The sequence below is a fragment of the Miscanthus floridulus genome, chromosome 17, assembly GCF_019320115.1.
Source record: "Miscanthus floridulus cultivar M001 chromosome 17, ASM1932011v1, whole genome shotgun sequence".
In the NCBI taxonomy this organism is placed as follows: Eukaryota; Viridiplantae; Streptophyta; class Magnoliopsida; order Poales; family Poaceae; genus Miscanthus; species Miscanthus floridulus.
In genome coordinates, this window is record NC_089596.1 from 6,581,160 (window position 1) to 6,602,526 (window position 21,367).

The 21,367-nt window shown below is 41.2% G+C and overlaps 1 protein-coding gene and 1 pseudogene across 1 annotated transcript; both read left to right on the forward strand.

Moving 5' to 3' along the window:
- Positions 1 to 382: 382 nt before the first annotated feature.
- LOC136515144 (probable clathrin assembly protein At4g32285) lies at positions 383 to 2,981 on the forward strand (annotated as a pseudogene).
- A 4,898-nt stretch (positions 2,982 to 7,879) lies between these two features.
- LOC136517578 (cysteine protease XCP2-like) lies at positions 7,880 to 9,411 on the forward strand. Its single transcript, XM_066511186.1, has 2 exons — positions 7,880 to 8,805; positions 8,898 to 9,411. Exons 1-2 carry the CDS (start codon positions 7,909 to 7,911, stop codon positions 9,114 to 9,116), a joined length of 1,116 nt encoding a protein of 371 aa, XP_066367283.1. The 5' UTR covers positions 7,880 to 7,908; the 3' UTR covers positions 9,117 to 9,411.
- Positions 9,412 to 21,367: the final 11,956 nt, after the last annotated feature.

Below are 21,367 nucleotides of genomic sequence, written 5' to 3' on the forward strand. Positions count from 1 at the left end.
TGCGCACATATGGTACAGCTCTAAGAATTTGGTGGAACCATGTGATCCAGAAAATAATTGCACTTTAAGTTTGTCATTGCAAGTTTGGAACAGCTCAAACACTGATGTATATCCTGGGCAAGTCAAAGTACAAGAGAAACAAAAAAGAAAAAGAAAAAGAAAAAGAAAGGGAGGCTCTCCTTATGTATTCAGGCACACAGCGGCATAGTGGTATCTGCAGATTTCATTTGGTGAGCAGAAACTTCATCTTGCCGTCAAAAACCTCCATGGATATACATCAGTGTTTCTAAAAGTAGTACTAATCCACACTCTTGCATTGCATTGTCTGATCCAATTCATCCTCTGTTCTTGTTTGTTTGTTTGTTTTTTCCGTACATCGTCCATGGCGGAGTTCATCGTCATGCTGAACGAATCCATGCCTGAATCCGAGAGGTTCATCATGGAGAGGCTCGACGACGACGACACACACATGTACGTGCTGCCTCACGCGGCGGCCATGATCAGGCGCGAGATCGCAGAGTTGAGCAAGCGTAACTTCAGTAACTTGAGGCCGACGCGGCGGCAGAGGAAGATCGCTGCTGTCAAATCCAATTTCCAGGATGCATGATGATACTGCTAGATCTTAATTATTCGATTCGATCGCTTCTTACCCAGGAGTTTATTAGGACGACTGTTATAGAATAATGGATATGCAGTAAATGCATTATCCGTCGAGTGGATTCCGTACTTGGATCTTACATGTACAGTTGTACTTATTTTCTGTTAGCTGTGACTCATGCATGCATGGGTTATATATGTGGACTTTCTATGAACTTGCATTCATCACTCTGCAAATAAATCTAACCGTCTCATGAACATCAGGTCGTCGTCGTCTTCTTTTTTTTTTGGGTGGTCTGTGTGTGTGCGCGTGGGGTGGGGGGGTGGGGGGGGGGGGGGGGGGGGGGGGGGGTCGGTCACGAGAGTGTGTTACTTAGCCCTGGTTTAGTTCACGAAATTTTGATTTTGGGGCTACTGTAGCACGTTCGTTTTTATTTGACAAATAGTGTTTAAACATGGACTAATTAGGCTCAAAACGTTCATCTCGTAATTTTCCACCAAACTGTGCAATTAGTTTTTCTTTTCGTCTACATTTAATGCTCCATGCACGGGCCGCAAACATTCGATGTGACAGGTACTGTAGCAATTTTTTGAAAGTTAGGGTGAAACTAAACAAGGCTTTACTCGCTTGAATGTACTGCACGTGCTCCACTTGCAAGCAAAGGTATACATACGTCAGTGCTGACTTTATTAGTATGGCCTGCAACGGCAACTCTGCGAGGGCGATTTTTTTTACCACTTTTTTTAAACTAATTTTAAATTTAATATTTTTATTTTTTTTTTCAAAACTAACACTTTTGCCCGTGCTATTTTTCTGGCGCGGCGAAACGCTTGTGCCGTGCCATGCATGTTGGCGCGGCGAGAGGGATGACGTGGCGCTGACCGATGACGTGGCAGGGTCTGCCGCGCCACCGATCTTGGCACGGCGCCACCGCGCCATCCCTCACGGCGCGGCAGTCCCAGGTAAATATCGCCCGCGAGCCGCCCTCCCTCTATCTGCCTTAACGCGGTGGACGACTTCCGATTTAAAAATAGTAGCGTGTAATTTATGTTATTAGCATCAGTTCAATGTAAAATAACAATAAGGGATTCATACGGGAATATTGTGTTCTTGCCCCTATTTTGATGTCCTACTATGATTTTATTCTCGTTTTTGTCATCGTTGTGATTTTACCTCTGTTTTGTAACTAATAAGACTCAGTTTACCCTTACTTTTAACTCTGTTAGTTATATCTGGAATAAAAAAATTAAAAAACAACAAAACCCTTCACAGTAACATCAAAGGACAACAATACCCCTTATCCACTCATACTCTCTCCAATCCTCCATCCTCTACTGTATCCTCTCTATCTCTCTCATTCCCCATCCCCAAGACCCCAACAGGAGGAGCACCGGAAGCAGCAGCAGGCCAGCGCTCGGCCCGGCCACTGCCATATCCATCCGCAAGGCGCTGGGTGCAGTCAAAGACTAGGCGACCATCGGCATCGCGCGGGTGACGGGCGCCGTGACGCCGGACCTCGACGTGGCCATCGTGCACGCCACCTCCCACAACGACGCGACCCTGGACGGCTGCCATGCGCGGGAGGTGCTCCGCCTCGTGTCCGCCACGGGCGTGGCGCCCGCCTGCGTCGCCTCCATCGCCCGTCGCCTCTTTAGGACCCGCGACTACGTCATCGCCGCCAAGTGCCTCGCGCTCCTGCACCGCCTCGCCGCCGCCCCAGACCCTGCCGAGGACGCCGACGGAGAGGGCCGCACGTGGTTCCTCCACGAGCTGCTCCGCCCCACCCTCACCGGCCGTCGCGCTGCTCCTCGACTTCGGCGATGAGGTGCACACGACGTCGTGGGACCACTCCGCCTTCATCTGCGCCTACACCACCTACCTCCTCGACCGCGTCCACTTCCTCGTCCTGCTCCTCCCCGCGCCGCGCTTCGCCGACGACTGCGTCAGGGGACCATCGCACACGGCGGCGGCGGCGGCCGACATGGACACGGAGGCGCTCCTAGGCCGTGCACACCACCTGGGGCACCTACTGGACCGCCTCCTCGTGTGTTGCCCCGCGGGCTCCGTCGGGGCCAGCCGCATAGTGCGCGCCGCGCTCCACCCGTTGCTCAGGGACAGCTTTAGAGTCTACGTGGACGTCACGCTCATCCTCGACCGCTTCTTCGACATGGACTACCCCGAGTGCGCCAAGGCCTTCGAGACCTACGTCGGCACTGCCAAGCAGATCGACGCGCTCTGTGCCTTCTACGCCAGGTGCGATGATGTCGGCGCCGCGCGCTCATCCGACATCCCCGACGTCAGGCGCGTCGATGACAAGCTCCTCAAGACCATGGAGCAGTTCCTGAGGCAGCACGGCTAGGCGGGACGCGCCTCGCCGCCATGATCGGCACGCGAGTCTGCTGTCGGTAAAACTGGGGTAAAATTAAAATGTATTTATATAAGCAGGGGCGATTTCGCATGGGTAAACTTGTCCTTACTGAGCCCATTTGACACCATTACCTGCTGTTCACGGAATAGGAGTAAACTTAAGCTTCGTTTTTGAAAAACATGGGTAAAATCACAACGATGACAAAAGCAGGGATAAAATCACAACTGGACGTCAAAGTAGGGGCAAGAACGCAATAGCCCCTTCATATAATGTTATCACTTTACTCCAGCGTTCTTTTTTCATGAGTCACGTTTGGCACGCAACCCTAAGCTTAGGTTCTGCCGTGCCACAGCCCACGGCGTGGCACTGACGTGCCAAGGCCCACGACGCGGCAGGACCTGGGCATAGACAGAAGCCGTCCAACCTCATTTGCAATTGAACGGGAGCTGCTGTCGGTGCTGTAAACAACTACAAGTGCTGCCGCGACACATTGAAATGAATATAAAGCAAATAAATAGAGTCTGTGCGCAAGTTGACAAGTTGCCACATAACATTTTCATTGATTCATGAGTCTGCAAGTTTTGGACGATAATATTCGTTCGACATAACCAACTAATCTCAAGAGTGAAAGGATCCCTCGGACGCCTCTGTCTCTTCGGATTTATAGGCAACACATTGGGAGTGTAGCAAACGTCGGTGTGGTCGCATTGCCGGTGCTTACGGCTCATACCCTGCAAGGATATGATATGCACGATTACTTATAATCTTTATGATCGTTAGTACATTGAGCCTATGTATTTAAAGAAACTATCTTTGTTACTACCTGTGAGGCTCCTTGGGTACCAAGCGGGGCACCACCTAGCTGAGATATACTGATCTCGTCCTGCTGCCAAGGGTCCCACTAGTGGTGCTGTATGCGGAAGCCCAGGGAGTCATCGTCGTCATCGTTGTCCTCGTTTGCAGGGTCTTTCCCAGCGCTATAATGTGGTGGTGTACGCACAGCGGAAGCGGCACCTGTCACCGGTTGAGAAGAGCCGGCTGGTGTCCTCAAAGAGCCAGAAGACGTGGCACTCGACCGCGCTAGGTAATCGGGTTCCACCCAGCTCAACTTCTGAGCTAGCTTCCTGCAGCTCCGCTTCATCTTCTGCATGAATAGATGTTAAAGTTAGTGTATTTTCCAAACGCATATACACTAAAGAAATATTTTTGGAATGAACAAGTTTATGTTTACCTCCACAAAAGTCTCGAGAATGCCTGGCCCCTGCCCTCTAGACTCGTGAAACCAAAACACTGCTTCGTTAGACAGCCTAGACAATTGTATTGCCTGGGTATAGAAATGCGGTTGGATAGTTTTAGTACACATACTTAATACCAAATGGATAACAAATTGTACCATTCGAGTATCTTACCATGTATCTTTGAAGCGGGGCTCTCTATAGTTGTGTGTCGCCCCTAGTGGCAACGTCGTACACATCTTCGATCACATCTTCCTCGTCGTCCTCGTCAATCTCCTCCTCAGTGTACGGGGGCTTGATATATGTCCTCATAGACCTGTGAAGCCACCGCAGGTACTCATCGAAGGTGTGCTGGTCATGTGGGGGACCCGCATCGACCAGCTGCTGGTCCCTGGTTTGCCACAACTGGATGTACGTGTTGTGTGTCACACACCAATCCTTGGTCTTGTACCTCTTCCTGCGGTTATACCCGCAACAAAACGATTGCTAGTTGTACCATACACACCTTTGAATTGTAGCTTTGTTATTAATCGATAACACACCCATGTAATTCTTGGTTGGTGGAGTAAAGTGGTGGTGGGTAGCCTGTCATTCTTCCAAACTGCCTGCAAACCCTGATGGGCAAGTGAATCTCGACCACGTGGAAGAAAATAAGAGAGACGTTGCAGCGATACTCGTCTGACTCATCCCTAGTGACAGGACTCAGATAGTCCTGGAGCTTCGGAGCATCCCAAGGACACCAATGCACCTAAACATTTCGTAATTGAGTTAAGTTATGATATAGTGTACATCGAACAAGACACATGTATGATAGTAAAGAGAGCATAACCTGGTACCGTGTCAGGACGTTGAGACAGTCCGTGTACTCCCTGTACTTGCGCCTCACATTCCCTCTAACTAACTTTGCTTGCGTCAAGATATACAGAGCTATAGGCAGTGTATCCTGCCCGTAACAATGCTGCATTGAACACGATAATGAATTAGCCATTAATAATTTTATCATATGTAACTGCCTCGAAGAATATAACGAACTGAAGTACTTACAGGGAAACCAGTAACAAGGGGCCTCCCAATGGGCCATTGTTCCCAACACCAAATCTGGAGTAGGTAGGAGCAACTCGCAAGGTTCGCATACCCTGAGGTGCGATGGCAGGCAACGCATAGCTGTCAATACGTCCATGCCAGGACTGCGCTGCCCTAGCTGTAAGCCGCTATATTATCCCACGGCTGGCGTAGTATGTCAAGAAAGATCCAGCTGATGGTGTTGCCCGAGGCGTCTAGGAATAGGAAAGCACCAAGGAAGTGTCAGAGCCACACTCTAGCAAACTTGTCGATCGAAGCCTCATCAGCATGTGGGTCTAAGTAATCAAAGCACTCTGTGATCCACGACGACGAAACATCGAAACTTTTCCTGAAATTCACCAAAGAAATTGAGACTCGACGGCTGTAGGAAAGCAATGCAAGTATTAAATAGGCTTGAATTGCTCACTTATTTTTCTTGGAAACATCGTCGTCCGGTGGAAGAAAGCCAGCGAACTGAGCCACCAGCTCCCTCCAGTGATCATTGCCAACTATACCTGTCACTGGATGTCCCCCAACCGAATGCCAAAAATAGCCTTCACGTCCTGCATGGTCAAGGTCATCTCGCCGCAAGGTAGGTGGAACGTGTGTGTCTTATGCCTCTATCTGTTATAAGAATAGAACGACTGTTTGTTACCTCAAATTTATTATAAGAATGTTTATGTATAATGAAGGCACTCGCACCTGTCTACAGCTGCAGTAAGTAGTGCTGGGTCAAGGGGCAGAAGACCGTAGTTGACAACATGGACAAGCTCGAGGAAGCTGACACGCCGTATGTACGACGCGTAACGCTCGTTCCACTGGTGCGCCCCAGTGTGCGTGCGGGGCCTCAAAGGAGGCAAGGGCACCTCTGCGTCGGTGTCAGTCAAGAAGTGTGCTCGGTGCGGGTCGTCGTACTCCACCTCAAGAAGGCGGTACAACTGGTGCTGCGTGGGAGGCGCCATCCTATTACAAATTGATAAATAAAGGGTTAGAGTATTTAAATTAACAATATTCAAATTAACATTATGCATCATTGCAAAATTTGAACTACTTGTTATGCAATAGGAACACAATATGAAAGCACATGTATATATTCAAAGTAACATTAACAGACATATTAAACAACTTCACAAGGAAAATAAACAACTTCTATATATGGACCTGCTCTCGTCTTCTATGCCTGCTAGCCTTGTGACCAGGTTCTTTGCAAATGGAGCAAAGATTCCTACCACGACGCTCGTCCTCGTGGCGGCGGCGGCTGGACATGGGATGGAGAGAAGGGCGTGCGGCAGTTGGGAGCGGTATACAATGCGATAGTGAGGGCGGTGGCGTGCGCAGCGGGCAGCCGCCGTGCGTGGTCGGAGGGCGCGGCGGGCGGCCGGAGGGGGTGGCGTGCCGGCGTTCGTGGCGCGGCGGGCGCATGCGGGCATGGCAGGAGTGGCGCGGGTGGGCGTGTGTGCGGTGGGCAGGGCGTGGCGCGGCGGGACTGGGCCGCGGGCCTTTAGCCGGCTCTGCCGCGCCCTGGGCGGTGGCGTGTCACTGCCACGTCATGATGCGTGGCGCGTCACCGCCGCGCCAAGATTGGTGGCGCGGCAGACCCTGCCACGTCACCGGTCAGCGCCTCGGTCGTCGCCACGTCAACCCTCTCGCCGCGCCACCATGCATGGCGCGGCATAGGCGTTTCGCCGCGCCAGGAAAATAGGTGCGGGCAAAAATGTTAGTTTTGGAAAAAAAATTAAAACCGTGTTAGATTTAAAATTAGTTTACAAAAAGTGTTAAAAATAAAAAAAAATGGCAAGAACACATATGAGCATGCCATGGCCTGTGCACATGAAGCAGTATGATGGAGCAGATGCACTTGTTTCACTCCATCTAGCAAGCAAGAAGCGTGGTCCAACAGATAGATCGATCGATAGCGTGTTCCTTTCCGAAACAGAAACATGATCGATAATCCTCTGGTGGCCTGCAACTGCAATGCACACAGACATCCTAGAAGCCACAACCTCAGATGTGTGCCATGTTGAGCTAGCAGAGACAGGAACCACTAGCCTGTAACGTAAAGGACTCGAGACCACTGACAAACATAGCTCATCCATCCATCAGGGTCGCGGACTTGCGGTTGTTGGTTCCACGTACAGTGGTGTTCCTTCAGCTCAGTTCAGTTCAAGCTTCAAAGTCCAGACCTGAGCGAGAAGCACGCATGCGTTTCTTTCTCTGAATAGGTTGGCCGGTTGCCCGGTTCAGACTTGAGAGTCACAGAGACTGAGATTCCCTCCTCTCTGGCTCTCTCTCTCTGAACTTTGCGGCCAAACAACAAGCATCTGCATGCTCTCGATCTCTGCACCCGGCAATCCGGCATGCATGCTTGGAAGCAAAGTCTGGGATTCAGAGATAAACGGAAGCTTCAAGCCTTGGCATCATTCAGGAAACACTCATTGGTTGTGTGTTGCCGGTCGCCCACATTTCCCATTCCCCTTTTAGGCTTTTACCCACGACACCATGCCTTGGCTTTGCTTCCAAGCGATCGACTGACTCCGCAATGCACCACCTGACCTGCAGAATGATGAGTATATATATACGTGCATTGTTTGGTCGATCTGCAAACAGCAACCTCGATCTCTGCCTCTCCTTCCTACTCCTGAGCAATGGCTCCGTCTTGTGTTCTTCCGGTTAACGTTGCTGCCGTGCTCCTGCTGTGCCTGTGCGGCGGCGCGTGGCTGCAGGCGGCGGAGGCGCGCCCCCACCAGATGGACAGCGACAGCGACGACTTCTTCTCGATCGTGGGGTACTCGCCGGAGGACCTGGTTCACCACGACCGCCTCATCAAGCTGTTCGAGGAGTGGGTGGCCAAGTACCGCAAGGCGTACGCGAGCTTCGAGGAGAAGCTGCGCCGCTTCGAGGTGTTCAAGGACAACCTGCACCACATCGACGAGGCCAACAAGAAGGTCACCAGTTACTGGCTCGGCCTCAACGCCTTCGCCGACCTCACGCACGACGAGTTCAGGGCCACCTACCTAGGCCTGACGCCGCCGGCGAAGACGACGACGACCAGCGGTAATGGTCCTTTCAGGTACGGCGGCGTGTCCGACGACGAGGTGCCCACGTCGGTGGACTGGCGGAAGAAGGGCGCTGTGACGGACGTGAAGAACCAGGGGCAGTGCGGCAGCTGCTGGGCCTTCTCGACGGTGGCGGCGGTGGAAGGGATCAACCAGATCGTGACGGGCAACCTCACGTCGCTGTCGGAGCAGGAGCTGGTGGACTGCAGCACCGACGGCAACAACGGCTGCAACGGCGGCGTCATGGACTACGCCTTCTCGTACATCGCGTCCAGCGGCGGCCTCCGCACCGAGGAGGCGTACCCGTACCTCATGGAGGAAGGGGACTGCGACGACAAGGCACGCGACGGCGAGCACGTGGTCACCATCTCCGGGTACGAGGACGTGCCGGCCAACGACGAGCAGGCCCTGGTTAAGGCCCTCGCGCACCAGCCCGTCAGCGTCGCCATTGAGGCGTCCGGCAGGCATTTCCAGTTCTACAGCGGGGTACGTAACCATTGCTCCATTATCCATCCAATCCGCCATTGTTGCAAATGCTGCAACTCGATCCATGGATGATCCATGATCCACGAATGCAGGGCGTGTTCGATGGCCCGTGCGGGGCGGAGCTGGACCATGGCGTGGCGGCGGTCGGGTACGGCAGCAGCAAGGGGCAGGACTACATCATCGTGAAGAACTCGTGGGGCAGCCACTGGGGGGAGAAGGGCTACATCCGTTTGAAGAGGGGCACCGGCAAGCCGGAGGGTCTCTGCGGCATCAACAAGATGGCATCCTACCCAACCAAGGACCAGTCGTGATCTACTGATCGATCGATGACATGGCAATGCATGCCATGCCATGCCATGCCATGCATGGTGGATGGATCATATGTTCCCTTCCCTCTCATCTGACTGTTTCGATTTCGATTGTTTCCTCTTTTCCTGAATGTTTTTTATATTAAGTAATTTCTCGATCGACCATGGACCAGATCGAGGAAGAACGACAAACATGCACTCAAGCACGAGCAATGTTTGTTTGTGTTTCGCTTCATTTGGTGCGTTGAAATGATGGATGGAATAAAGTGGTTTTTGTCTTGCAGCGTAAATACATATGAAATTTATTACGGAGTATTTTCGTATTCCTTTTTCTAGTTTAAGTTTACATCTTACTTTTTGCATGTGAGTTTATATATGAGTGCACTAATATAGATGTACTCCCTCCATCCTTCGCAAAAAAAAAGAACTACTCCCTCCATCGCAATTTATAAATTGCCCTAACTTTTCTAGGTGCATAGTTTTTTCTATGCATCTAAATATACAATATGCCAAAGCGACATATAATTTTGAACGGAGGGAGTAGTACTCTCCTCGAGAAATTATATGTAGAATAAAATTGGGTCATACTTTTCAAAATTTGATGGTTGATAACACTTATTTTTTTGTGCGGAAGTATAAAAACCATATGAGATTAGATTTGTCTTGTCGTCTTGAGCATCACTTTCATAATCACTCACACTCGATAGTTGATACATATACCACGACCCTATTTATTTTCACCTATAAACTGACTCGCTCATAATCTTTGTACAATGGGGAATTTTCCCATTCTATATGAGATTAGATTTGTCTTGTCGTCTTGAGCATCACTTTCATAACACTTACTTGATAGTGCATACATATATATACCACGGCCCTTGCGAACACAATTAAGGTTGATACGTGCCCTTGTGGCTCGGTTGTGATGAGTGGTTGTCAACCAGATTAGCGTATTGGGTTGTGTTGACGTCGGATTGATCCCGGATCACACACCAGCTAGGGCTAGATCGCTCGGGTCGTCATGTACCGAAGAACGCAGTAGATAACCAACACGCTTTCACGGTGAAGCACTACTACAAAAACGTTTGTAGCAACGGGACAATTTTTTTGTAGGGGCGACTGGTGATGGAGCCGCCCCTAAAGTTGGCGTGCTCGGGACCCACGAGACCAGCCGCCCCTATAAATGACATAGTAGGGGCGGCTGGTGATACGAGCCACCCCTACAAATGGGTCGATTTATAGGGGCGGCTCACTAACCAGCCGCCCCCGGTGTTGCGATTTATAGGGGTGGCTCAATCACCAGCCGCCACTACAAATGCCCCACGTATAAAAATCTGCAACCCCTTCTTCCTCTTCGGGTCACTCACTCCAACCCGTGAGAAAAAGGTAGGGAGGCCTTGGGTACCTCCCAAAAATTGCTCTACTAAAGGGGAAGGTTTTGGTCTCAAATCCTTTGGTGGAGAGGTTGTAGAAGGTAAGAAAATGTTATTCCACACTTTTTTAAAGTTTTAATGGTTGGTTAGTGAGTAATTAGAGTTTTGCTTTTCTCTCTCTTCTATGGTGCTTGAGCTACTTATGAAGCAAATTAGACCCAAGTTTTAAATGTACTAGGGTAAATTAGGCAGGGGAACAAGATCATACCCTTATTTGGTCCATGTTTATTGATTTTAGTGAACAATTAGTTAGTTTTATGGATGTTTCATGTGCATGTAGATCCAGATCTAGATCTAGGGTTTGGTTTTTATTAATTTTGTTTTTGTAAATTTATGTTTGATGAAATTGGACTATGGTTTGCATGAAAGATATTGGGTAAAATATTAATTGTTGCTAATTGTTATCTTTGAAATTGTTTATTGTAATCAACAAATATGTATTTTAATTATTTATGGATAAATAGGCCATTAATTAATTTTCCTCTACCATGGTGTGTTTGTATGCTTCATGTAATTATATTTGATTTATATTCATATATATCTGAAGTATATACAATTATTCTCAAGTAATTATTAATTTGATTTATTTTTATATATATCTGAATAAGTAGTCCTTTAATGTGTTTTTTTGTTGTTGTAAAAGATGGAGTACATGATGTATGGTTCGTTAAGGTTCAAGGCAGGTTTCCATGAAGAGGTGGATAAATTTATTGAAGTCGCAGAGAAACATGCAACGACATTGATAGAGAATAAGGATATAATTATTTGTCTCTGTAAAGATTGCAAGAACTGTATGGCATGGACAGATGTGACTATCATCAGATCACATTTGATTATGCGAGGATTTGTTGAGGACTACACAGTGTGGGTTCATCATGGTAAAACAGTTATTGTTAACGACGAGGATGAGGAGGAATATGACGACAAAACCCTAGAATTCATATCCTAATATTCAGCAAAGCTTGATGCATGAATATATCTCAAGTTTAGCAATGAACAAGGTGGTGATGCTGGTGGTTGGGATGGTAACGACGAAGGTGGTGCCAATAATGATGGCGGAGCACGTGTCGGGGATGAAGATGATTTGGAGGACATGATTTGAGCCCTTGGACCAGAGATTTTACTAAAGAGCCTAAAAGGTCTAGAAAAATTTGAAAGGGTGAAAAAAACATCGAAGGAGGCTATGTATGGTGTTGAAAAGGGCTGTCCGACACACTGGACATTGCTACGTTTTGTGCTTGAGCTACTCATCCTGAAGGCTAGGTACGGCTGGTCAGACTACAGTTTCAATGATCTATTACGTCTCCTGTCATGGGTGCTGCCACAACCAAACTCAGTTCCCACCAACACATACCAAGCGAAGAAGGTCATAAGTCCATTGACAATGGGGGTTGAAAAAAATCCATGCATGCCCCAACCACTTTATCCTTTTTTGTGGTGAAACGTTCAAGTCGCTGGATAAATGTCCCCGGTATGGGGCCAGTCGGTACAAGAACAATGACCTTTACGGTGGGGACGAAGCCACCACGGGGAAAAAGAGGAATAAGAAGGGTATGAAAAATGTGGTATAAGAATCTCAGCCCCCAGAGGACACTCCATTAGACAACGATGCAAAACATAGAAGAATTCCTGCCTTGGTAATGTGGTACCTGCTAGTGACCGACTGCTTGAGACGTATCTTCCTAAACCCTAAAGAAGCCGCACTCCAGACATGGTGGGATGATGAGCGCAAGGTGGATGATGATAAGATTGCACACCCGATTGATTATAGTTAGTGGCAAAGGATCGATGAGAAGCACAAAGAATTCAGCGATGACCCAAGGAATGTACGGTTTGACTTGAGCACCGATGGAATGAATCCCTTCAATGAGAGGATGAGCGACCATAGCACTTGGCCAGTGATCTTGACCATGTACAACATCCCAACATGGTTGTGTTAGAAGAGAAAGTACCTTCTCCTCACTATTCTTATTTCTGGTCCTAAATAACCAGGCATTGATATAGACGTGTTCCTCGAGCCTTTGATGCAAGAAATAGAGAGGCTATAGAGGCATGGGGAGCCGATGTACCAATGATTACCCCGCGCTGTTTGCTTTGTCTGGACAGATCAAAGGGAAGACATGATGCTTAGTTTGCTTGGATGGTACTACATGGGTGTTCCTGGATGCATCTAAGAAGATAGTTTACCTAAGGAACCGATGCTTCTTAAAGACAAGTCACAAGTACCACAGTAAATTATTCTTTAGATTTTATGACAACACCCCAGAGATTAAACCCCCTCCGGAGAGACGTCATAACGGAGAACACATGTACAGAATCATGAAAAACATACGCGTCGTCTATGGAAAGAAGAAACTAGATGGGACAAACAGAGATAGAAGCACACCTCCTATCGAAGGCATACCTTTCAAGAAACAATCGATCTTCTTTCAGTATCTGCCTTGTTGGCCAGACTTAAAGGTCCCCCATGCCATTGATGCTATGCACGTGCAGAAGAATGTCTTTGAGAGTCTCATTGCTACCTTGATGGACACAGGTAAGTCAAAAGATGGTCTGAAAATCATAGAAAGACATGGTGCAGCTAAACATGACGCCACAGCTTCGCCTAGTACTTGAGGCTAATGGAAAATACACTATGTCCGTGGCATGCTTCAACCTAACACCAGAAGAGAAGAGAGCTATATGCACTTTCCTGAGGGGGGTCAAAGTCCCGACTGGGTTTTCAGCGAATGTGAAGAAGCTAGTGTCGATGAAGGACTTGTCAATAACACACAGCAAGGCTCATGATTGTCATGTGATGCTGACAATATTTCTACTTATTGCAATTAGGGCTATAAAGCCAGAGTTCTTGAAAATAGCCATTACCCGCATGTGCTATTTCTTTTCAAAGATCTCATAGAAGACGATTGGCAAGAAAGAGCTGAGTGACCTACATGAATTTGTGGTGGAGACACAAAACCAACTAGAGATGTGTTTACCTCCTGCTTTTTTTGATATAATGCCACATCTCATGATTCACATGGTTCATCAGATACAGGCGCTGGGCCCTTGCTACTTGCATGAAATATGGTCCTACGAGCGGTTCATGTTGGTTCTAAGCCGATACACGCATAATCGAGCATACCCAGAGGGCTCCATGATAGAGGGTTATAGTACTGAAGAAGTCGTCAAGTGCTGTCAAGAGTACCTAAAAGTACAGAAAGGGATTGGTAAACCCGATTCTCGTCACAAGGGTAGGCTGACAGGGAAGGGCACCAGTGGTAGAAAAGTGTTCATCGACCATGATTACAAAGAAGTGAGTTAGGCGCATTGCAGTGTCTTGTAGAATACACAACTGATGCAACCGTACATTGATGAGCACTTGGCTATCATTATAGTAGAGAGAAATGGTAGTTCAGATGATTGGGTCATGAAACAGCACAAGCAACGACTAACTACATTGTTGAAGGACCAAAACATACTGCCTGAAGAAACCATAGACTCTATTACCATCAGTAGGTTGGCGGAGGGGCCATCGAGACAAGTGACATCTTGGAAAGCTTATGACATCAATGGTACATGTATTATACCCACGCAAAGGATAGTAAATATGTGAACCAAAACAGCGGTGTTCGAATAGAAGCTCTTGATGGAGTGGGGCGAAAGATCTAATACTTTGCCATCATTGAAGAGATATGTGAACTTGACTATGGAAGGGATATAACGGTAGCCCTGTTTCGATGCTGCTGGATCAAACAACAACAACTGAATGAAATCGGATTGAGAGTCCTAGACCTCGAGAATCTAGGCTACCAAGATGATCCTTGGGTGCTCGCTTCACGTGTCGCACAAGTTTTCTATATGCCTAACCCACAAAGTAACCTCCCTCTAAAGAAGAAGGCAAAGTACGTGGTTGCCTTCGAGAAACAACACATTATCAGAGTTGATGGCGTGGACGATGTTGAAGCTTACAATAACTACGATGAGATGCCGCTATTCACAGACTTTCCTAAGAAGATCAGTGTTATGGAAAAGAACCTATCCAAATACATATTGCCATGGGAACGAAACGGTGTCAAGAGAAAAGTCGTTACAATGGGCTAGCTAGTTGTTGAACATGGACTGATTTTGTAAGTGTGTGTATTTGTAAGACTTTATTTATGCATGTGTGTGAGACTATATATTTATGTATGTGTGTGAGACTATATATTTATGTATGTGTGTGAGACTACATTTATGCATGTGTGTGAGATTACCCTTTGTAACATCTAGATAAACCTATTACAACATCCACTCTATTACTACTAAAACAACTGTAACACGCAGACACTTGAAATAAGCACTTATTACTACTGCAACATGTTCGGACTACTATTGAAACACTTAAAATAAGCACTTAACACTTTATGAAATGAAGAAATGACCAATATAAAAGTTGGAGATCTTGACGAGTTATATAACTTTTATATTCATCACTTTTACAGCTGAAATCATTTAGTGGTTGAAAATCAGGTTTGAAGTTGTCATTTTCTGAAATTCCAAATTTGAATTGTCCAAAATTAGTGACTAAGAAAGATGACCAGACTAAAATGATAGAGCATGATTTTAGAAATTTTTAGGAAAAACGCCATCACATTTGAAGTTAGTATGAGGAAGAAAAACTAGTTACAAGTTTCAGCTACAGATTAAAAAGAGAAACCAAACTTGTTCATCATTGATCATCATAAATAGTTATGATTTTTTTTAATCTCTGTGTAAAATTTGTAACTAGTCTTTCTCCCTCGTACTGACTCTAAATGTGATGATTTTTCCTAAAATTTTTTAAAATCATGCCCTATCAAGTTACTGTGTTGTTTTGGCAATTCTTTTCGTTTGATAAAGTTTGAGCAATTCAAATTTTCAAATTTAAAAAAAATGATAAGTGCTAACAAGATTTTGAAACACCAAATGATTTCAGCTGAAAAAGTGATGAATACCAAATATGTATAACTCATCAAGATCTATAACTTTTATTTTGGTTATTTCTTCATCTAACAAAATAATAGTAAACATTGTTCATAAATCAACATGTCTCTCATATAGTTCAAGAAACCATGAGTGATATGTGAATTTGTGAACAATATTTACTAATACTTTATCAAATAAAGAAGTGACCAAAATAAAAGTTATAGATAGTGATGAGTTCAACAACTTTTATGTTCACGACTTTTGTAGTTGAAATAATTTAAGGTTTCAAAATCTTATTTGAAGTTGATAATTATTGAAATTCTAAATTTAAACTGTCTAAATTTGGTCAAATGAAAAGATGACCAAAATAAAAGTTGTAGATCTTGACGAGTCATATAACTTTTATATTTAACACTTTTATAGCTGAAATCATTTAGTGGTTGAAAATCAGGTTTGAAGTTGTTATTTTCTGAAATTCAAAATTTTAATTGTTCAAAATTAGTGACAAAGATAGATGACCAGACTAAAATGATAGAACATGATTTTAGAAAATTTTAGAAAAAAATTCATCACATTTGGAGTTAGCATGAGAAAGAAAAACTAGTTACAAGTTTCAGCAACAGATTAAAAAGAGAAATCACACTTGTTCATCATTGATCATCATGAACAGTTATGATTTTTCTTTTTAATCTCTAGGTAAAATTTGTAACTAGTCTTTCTCCCTCATATTAACTCAAAATATGATGATTTTTTCTAAAATTTTCTAAAATCATGCCCTATCAAGTTACTATGTTGATTTGATCATTCTTTTTGTTTGACAAAGTTTGAGCAATTCAAATTTTTAAATTTAAAAAAATAACAAGTTCTAACAAGATTTTAAAACACCAAATAATTTCAGCCGAAAAAGTAATGAATACCAAAGATGTATAACTCATCAAGATCTACAACTTTTATTTTGATTATTTCTTCATCTAACAAAATGATAGTAAACATTGTTCATAAATCAATATGTCTCTCATATAGTTCATAAAACTATGAGTGATTAGTGAATTTGTGAACAATTTTTACTAATACTTTGTCAAATGAAGAAGCAACCAAAATTAAAGTTTGAGATAGTGATGAGTTCAACAATTTTTATGTTCACAACTTTTGTAGTTGAAATAATTTAAGGTTTCAAAATCTTATTTGAAGTTGATATTTATTGAAATTAAAAATTTGAACTATCTAAATTTGGTCAAATGAAAAGATTACCAAAATAAAAGTTGAAGATCTTTACGAGCCATACAACTTTTATATTAATCACTTTTAAAGCTGAAATCATTTAGTAGCTGAAAATCAGATATAAAGTTGTCATTTTCTGAAATTCAAAATTTTAATTGTCTAAAATTAGTGACAAAGATAGATGACCAGATTAAAATAATAGAGCATAATTTTAGAAAATTTTAGGAAAAAAACATCACGTTTGGAGTTAGTATGAAGGAGAAAAACTAGTTACAAGTTTTAGCCACAGATTTAAAAAAAATCACACTTGTTCATTATTGATCATCATGAACAGTTACGATTTTTTTAATCTCTAGGTAAAATTTGTAACCCCAAAAGTGATGATTTTTTCCTAAAATTTTCTAAAATCATGCCCTAGAAAGGTACTGTGTTGATTTGGTCATTCTTTTCGTTTGACAAAGTTTGAGCAATTCAAATTTTCAAATTTTAAAAAATGATAAGTTCTAACAAGATTTTGAAACACCAAATAATTTTAGCACAAAAAATGATGAATACCAAAGATGTATAACTCATCAAGATGTACAACTTTTATTTTGGTTAGTTCTTCATCTGATAAAATGATAGTAAATATTGTTCATAAATCAATATGTCTCTCATATAGTTCATGAAACTATGAGTGATATTTGAATTTGTGAATAATGTTTACTAATACTTTGTCAAATGAAGAAGTGACCAAAATAAAAGCTGTAGATAGTGATGAGTTCAACAACTTTTATGTTTTCAACTTTTGTAGTTGAAATAATTTAAGGTTTCAAAATCTTATTTAAAGTTGACATTTATTAAAATTTAAAATTTGAACTATCTAAATTCGGTCAAATAAAAAGATGACCAAAATAAAAGTTGGAGATCTTGACGAGTCGTATAACTTATATATTCAACACTTTTACAGCTGAAATCATTTAGTGGTTGAAAATCAGGTTCGAAGTTATCATTTTTTAAAATTCAAAATTTTATTTGTCCAAAATTAGTGACAAAGATAGATGACCAGACTAAAATGATAGAACATGATTTTAGAAAATTTTAGAAAAAAAATTCATCACATTTGAAGTTAGGATGAGGAAGAAAAATTAGTTACAAGTTTCAACAACAGATTAAAAAGAGAAATCATACTTGTTCATCATTGATCATCGTGAACAGTTATGGTTTTTTTTAATCTCTGGGTAAAATTTGTAACTAGTCTTTCTCCCTCATACTAACTCAAAATATGATGATTTTTTTCTAAATTTTTCTAAAATCATGCCCTATCAAGTTATTGTGTTGATTTGGTCATTCTTTTCGTTTGACAAAGTTTGAGCAATTTAAAATTTTAAATTTAAAAAACTGACAAGTTCTAACAAGATTTTGAAACACCAAATGATTTTAGCTGAAGAAATGACGAATACCAAAGATGTATAACTCATCAAGATCTACAACTTTTATTTTGGTTATTTCTTTATCTGATAAAATGATAGTAAACATTATTTACAAATCAACATGTCTCTCATGTAGTTCATGAAACTATTAGTGATATGTGAATTTGTGAAAAATGTTTACTAATACTTTATCAAATGAAGAAGTGGCCCAAATAAAAGTTGTAGATAGTGATGAGTTCAATAACTTTTATGTCCATGACTTTTGTAGTTGAAATAATTTAAGGTTTGAAAATCTTATTTGAAGTTGACATTTATTGAAATCAAAATTTGAACTATCTAAATTTGGTCAAAAGAAAAGATAACAAAAATAAAAGTTGGAGATCTTGACGAGTCATACAACTTTTATATTCATCACTTTTACAACTGACATCATTTAGTGGTTGAAAATCATGTTTGAAGTTGTCATTTTCTGAAATTCAAAATTTTAATTGTCTAAAATTAGTGACAAAGATAGATGACCAGACTAAAATGATAGAACATAATTTTAGAAAATTTTAGAAAAAGAATTCATCATATTTGGAGTTAGTATGAGGAAAAAACTAGTTATAAGTTTCAACAACAGATTAAAAAGAGAAATCACACTTGTTCATCATTGATCATCACGAACATTTATGATTTTTCTTTTTAATCTCTGGGTAAAATTTGTAACTAGTCTTTCTTCCTCGTACTAACTCAAAATATGATGATTTTTTTCCTAAAATTTTCAAAAATCATGCCCTATTAAGTTACTGTGTAGATTTGGTCATTCTTTTCATTTGACAAAGTTTGAGCAATTCAAATTTTCAGATTTAAAAAAATTACAAGTTCTAACAGGATTTTGAAACACCGAATGATTTTAGCTAAAAAGTAATGAATACCAAAGATGTATAACTCATTAAGATCTACAACTTTTATTTTGATTATTTCTTCACCTGATAAAATGATAGTAAATATTGTTTACAAATCAATATGTCTCTCATGTAGTTCATAAAACTATAAATGGTATTTGAATTTATGAACAATGTTTACTAATACTTTATCAAATGAAGAAGTGTTCAAAATAAAGTTGTAGATAGTGATGAGTTCAACAACTTTTATGTCCACGACTTTTGTAGTTAAAATAATTTAAGGTTTGAAAAGCTTATTGGAAGTTGATATTTATTGAAATCAAAATTTGAACTGTCTAAATTTGGTCAAAAGAAAAGATGACTAAAATAAAAGTTGGAGATCTTGACGAGTCATACAACTTTTATATTCATCACTTTTACAGCTGAAATCATTTAGTGGTTGAAAATCAGGTTTGAAGTTGTCATTTTCTGAAATTCAAAATTTTAATTATCCAAAATTAGCGACAAAGATAGATGACCAGACTAAAAGGATAGAACATGATTTTAGAAAATTTTAGAAAAAAAATTCATCACATTTAGAGTTAGTATGAGGAAAAAAACTAGTTACAAGTTTCAGCAACATTTTAAAAGAGAAATCATACTTTTTCATCATTGATCATCATGAATAGTTGTGATTTTTTCATTTAATCTCTGGGTAAAATTTATAACTAGTCTTTCTCCCTCATACTAACTTAAAATATGATGATTTTTTAGCTAAAATTTTCTAAAATCATGCCCTATCAAGTTACTGTGTTGATTTGGTCATTCTTTTTGTTTGATAAAGTTTGAGCAATTCAAGATTTTAGATTTAAAAAATATCAAGTTCTAACAAGATTTTTAAACACCAAATGATTTTAGCTGAAAAAGTGATGAATACCAAACATGTATAACTCATCAAAATCTACAACTTTTATTTCGGTTATTTCTTCATCTGATAAAATAATAGTAAACATTGTTCACAAATCAACATGTCTCTTATGTAGTTCATAAAACTACGAGTGATATGTGAATTTATGAATAATATTTACTAATACTTTATCAAATGAAGAAGTGATCAAAATAAAAATTATAGATAGTGATGAGTTCAACAACTTTTATGTTCACGGCTTTTATAGTTGAAATAATTTAAGGTTTCAAAATCTTATTTAAAGTTGACATTTATTGAAATTTAAAATTTGAACTGTCTAAATTCGGTCAAATGAAAAGATGATCAAATTAAAAGTTGGAGATCTTGACGAGTCTTATAACTTTTATATTCAACACCTTTATAGCTGAAATCATTTAGTGGTTGAAAATCAGGTTTGAAGTTGTCATTTTCTGAAATTCAATATTTTAATTATCCAAAATTAGTGACAACGATACATGACCAGACTAAAATGATAGAACATGATTTTAGAAAATTTTAGAAAAAAAATTCATCACATTTGGAGTTAGTATGAGAAAGAAAAACTAATTCTTAGTTTCAGCAACAGATTAAAAAGAGAAATCACACTTGTTCATCATTAATTATCATGAATAGTTGTGATTTTTCTTTTTAATATCTGTATAAATTTTGTAACTAGTCTTTCTCCCTCATACTAACTCAAAATATGATGATTTTTTTCCTAAAATTTTTTAAAATCATACCCTATCAAGTTACTGTGTTGATTTGGTCATTCTTTTCGTTTGACAAAGTTTTAGCAACTTAAATTTTTAAATTTAAAAAAATGATAAGTTTTTACAAGATTTTGAAATACCAAATGATTTTAGCTGAAAAAATGATGAATGCCAAAGATGTATAACTCATCAAGATATACACTTTTATTTTGGTTATTTCTTCATCTGATAAAATGATAGTAAATATTGTTCACAAATCAACATGTCTCTAATGTAGTTCATGAAACAATGAGTGATATGTGAATTTATGAACAATGTTTACTAATGCTTTATCAAATAAAAAAGTGACCAAAATAAAAGTTGTAGATAGGGATGAGTTCAATAACCTTTATGTCCACGACTTTTGTAGTTGAAATAATTTAAGGTTTGAAAATCTTATTTGAAGTTGATATTTATTGAAATCAAAATTTGAACTGTCTAAATTTGGTCAAAAGAAAAGATGACTAAAATAAAAGTTGAAGATCTTGACGAGTCATACAACTTTGATATTCATCACTTTTACAATCATTTAGTGGTTGAAAATCAGATTTGAAGTTGTTATTTTTTGAAATTCAAAATTTTAATTGTCCAAAATTAGTGACAAAGATAGATGACCAGACTAAAATGATAGAACATAATTTTAGAAAATTTTAGAAAACATTGCGTCACATTTGGAGTTAGTATGAGGAAAAAAAACTAGT

Coding starts and splice junctions, on each gene's coding strand:
- LOC136517578 (XM_066511186.1), top strand. CDS start 7,909: ATGGCTCCGTCTTGTGTTCTTCCGGTTAACGTTGCTGCCGTGCTCCTG. Junction 8,806..8,897: donor ATTTCCAGTTCTACAGCGGG/GTACGTAACCAT, acceptor CCACGAATGCAG/GGCGTGTTCGATGGCCCGTG.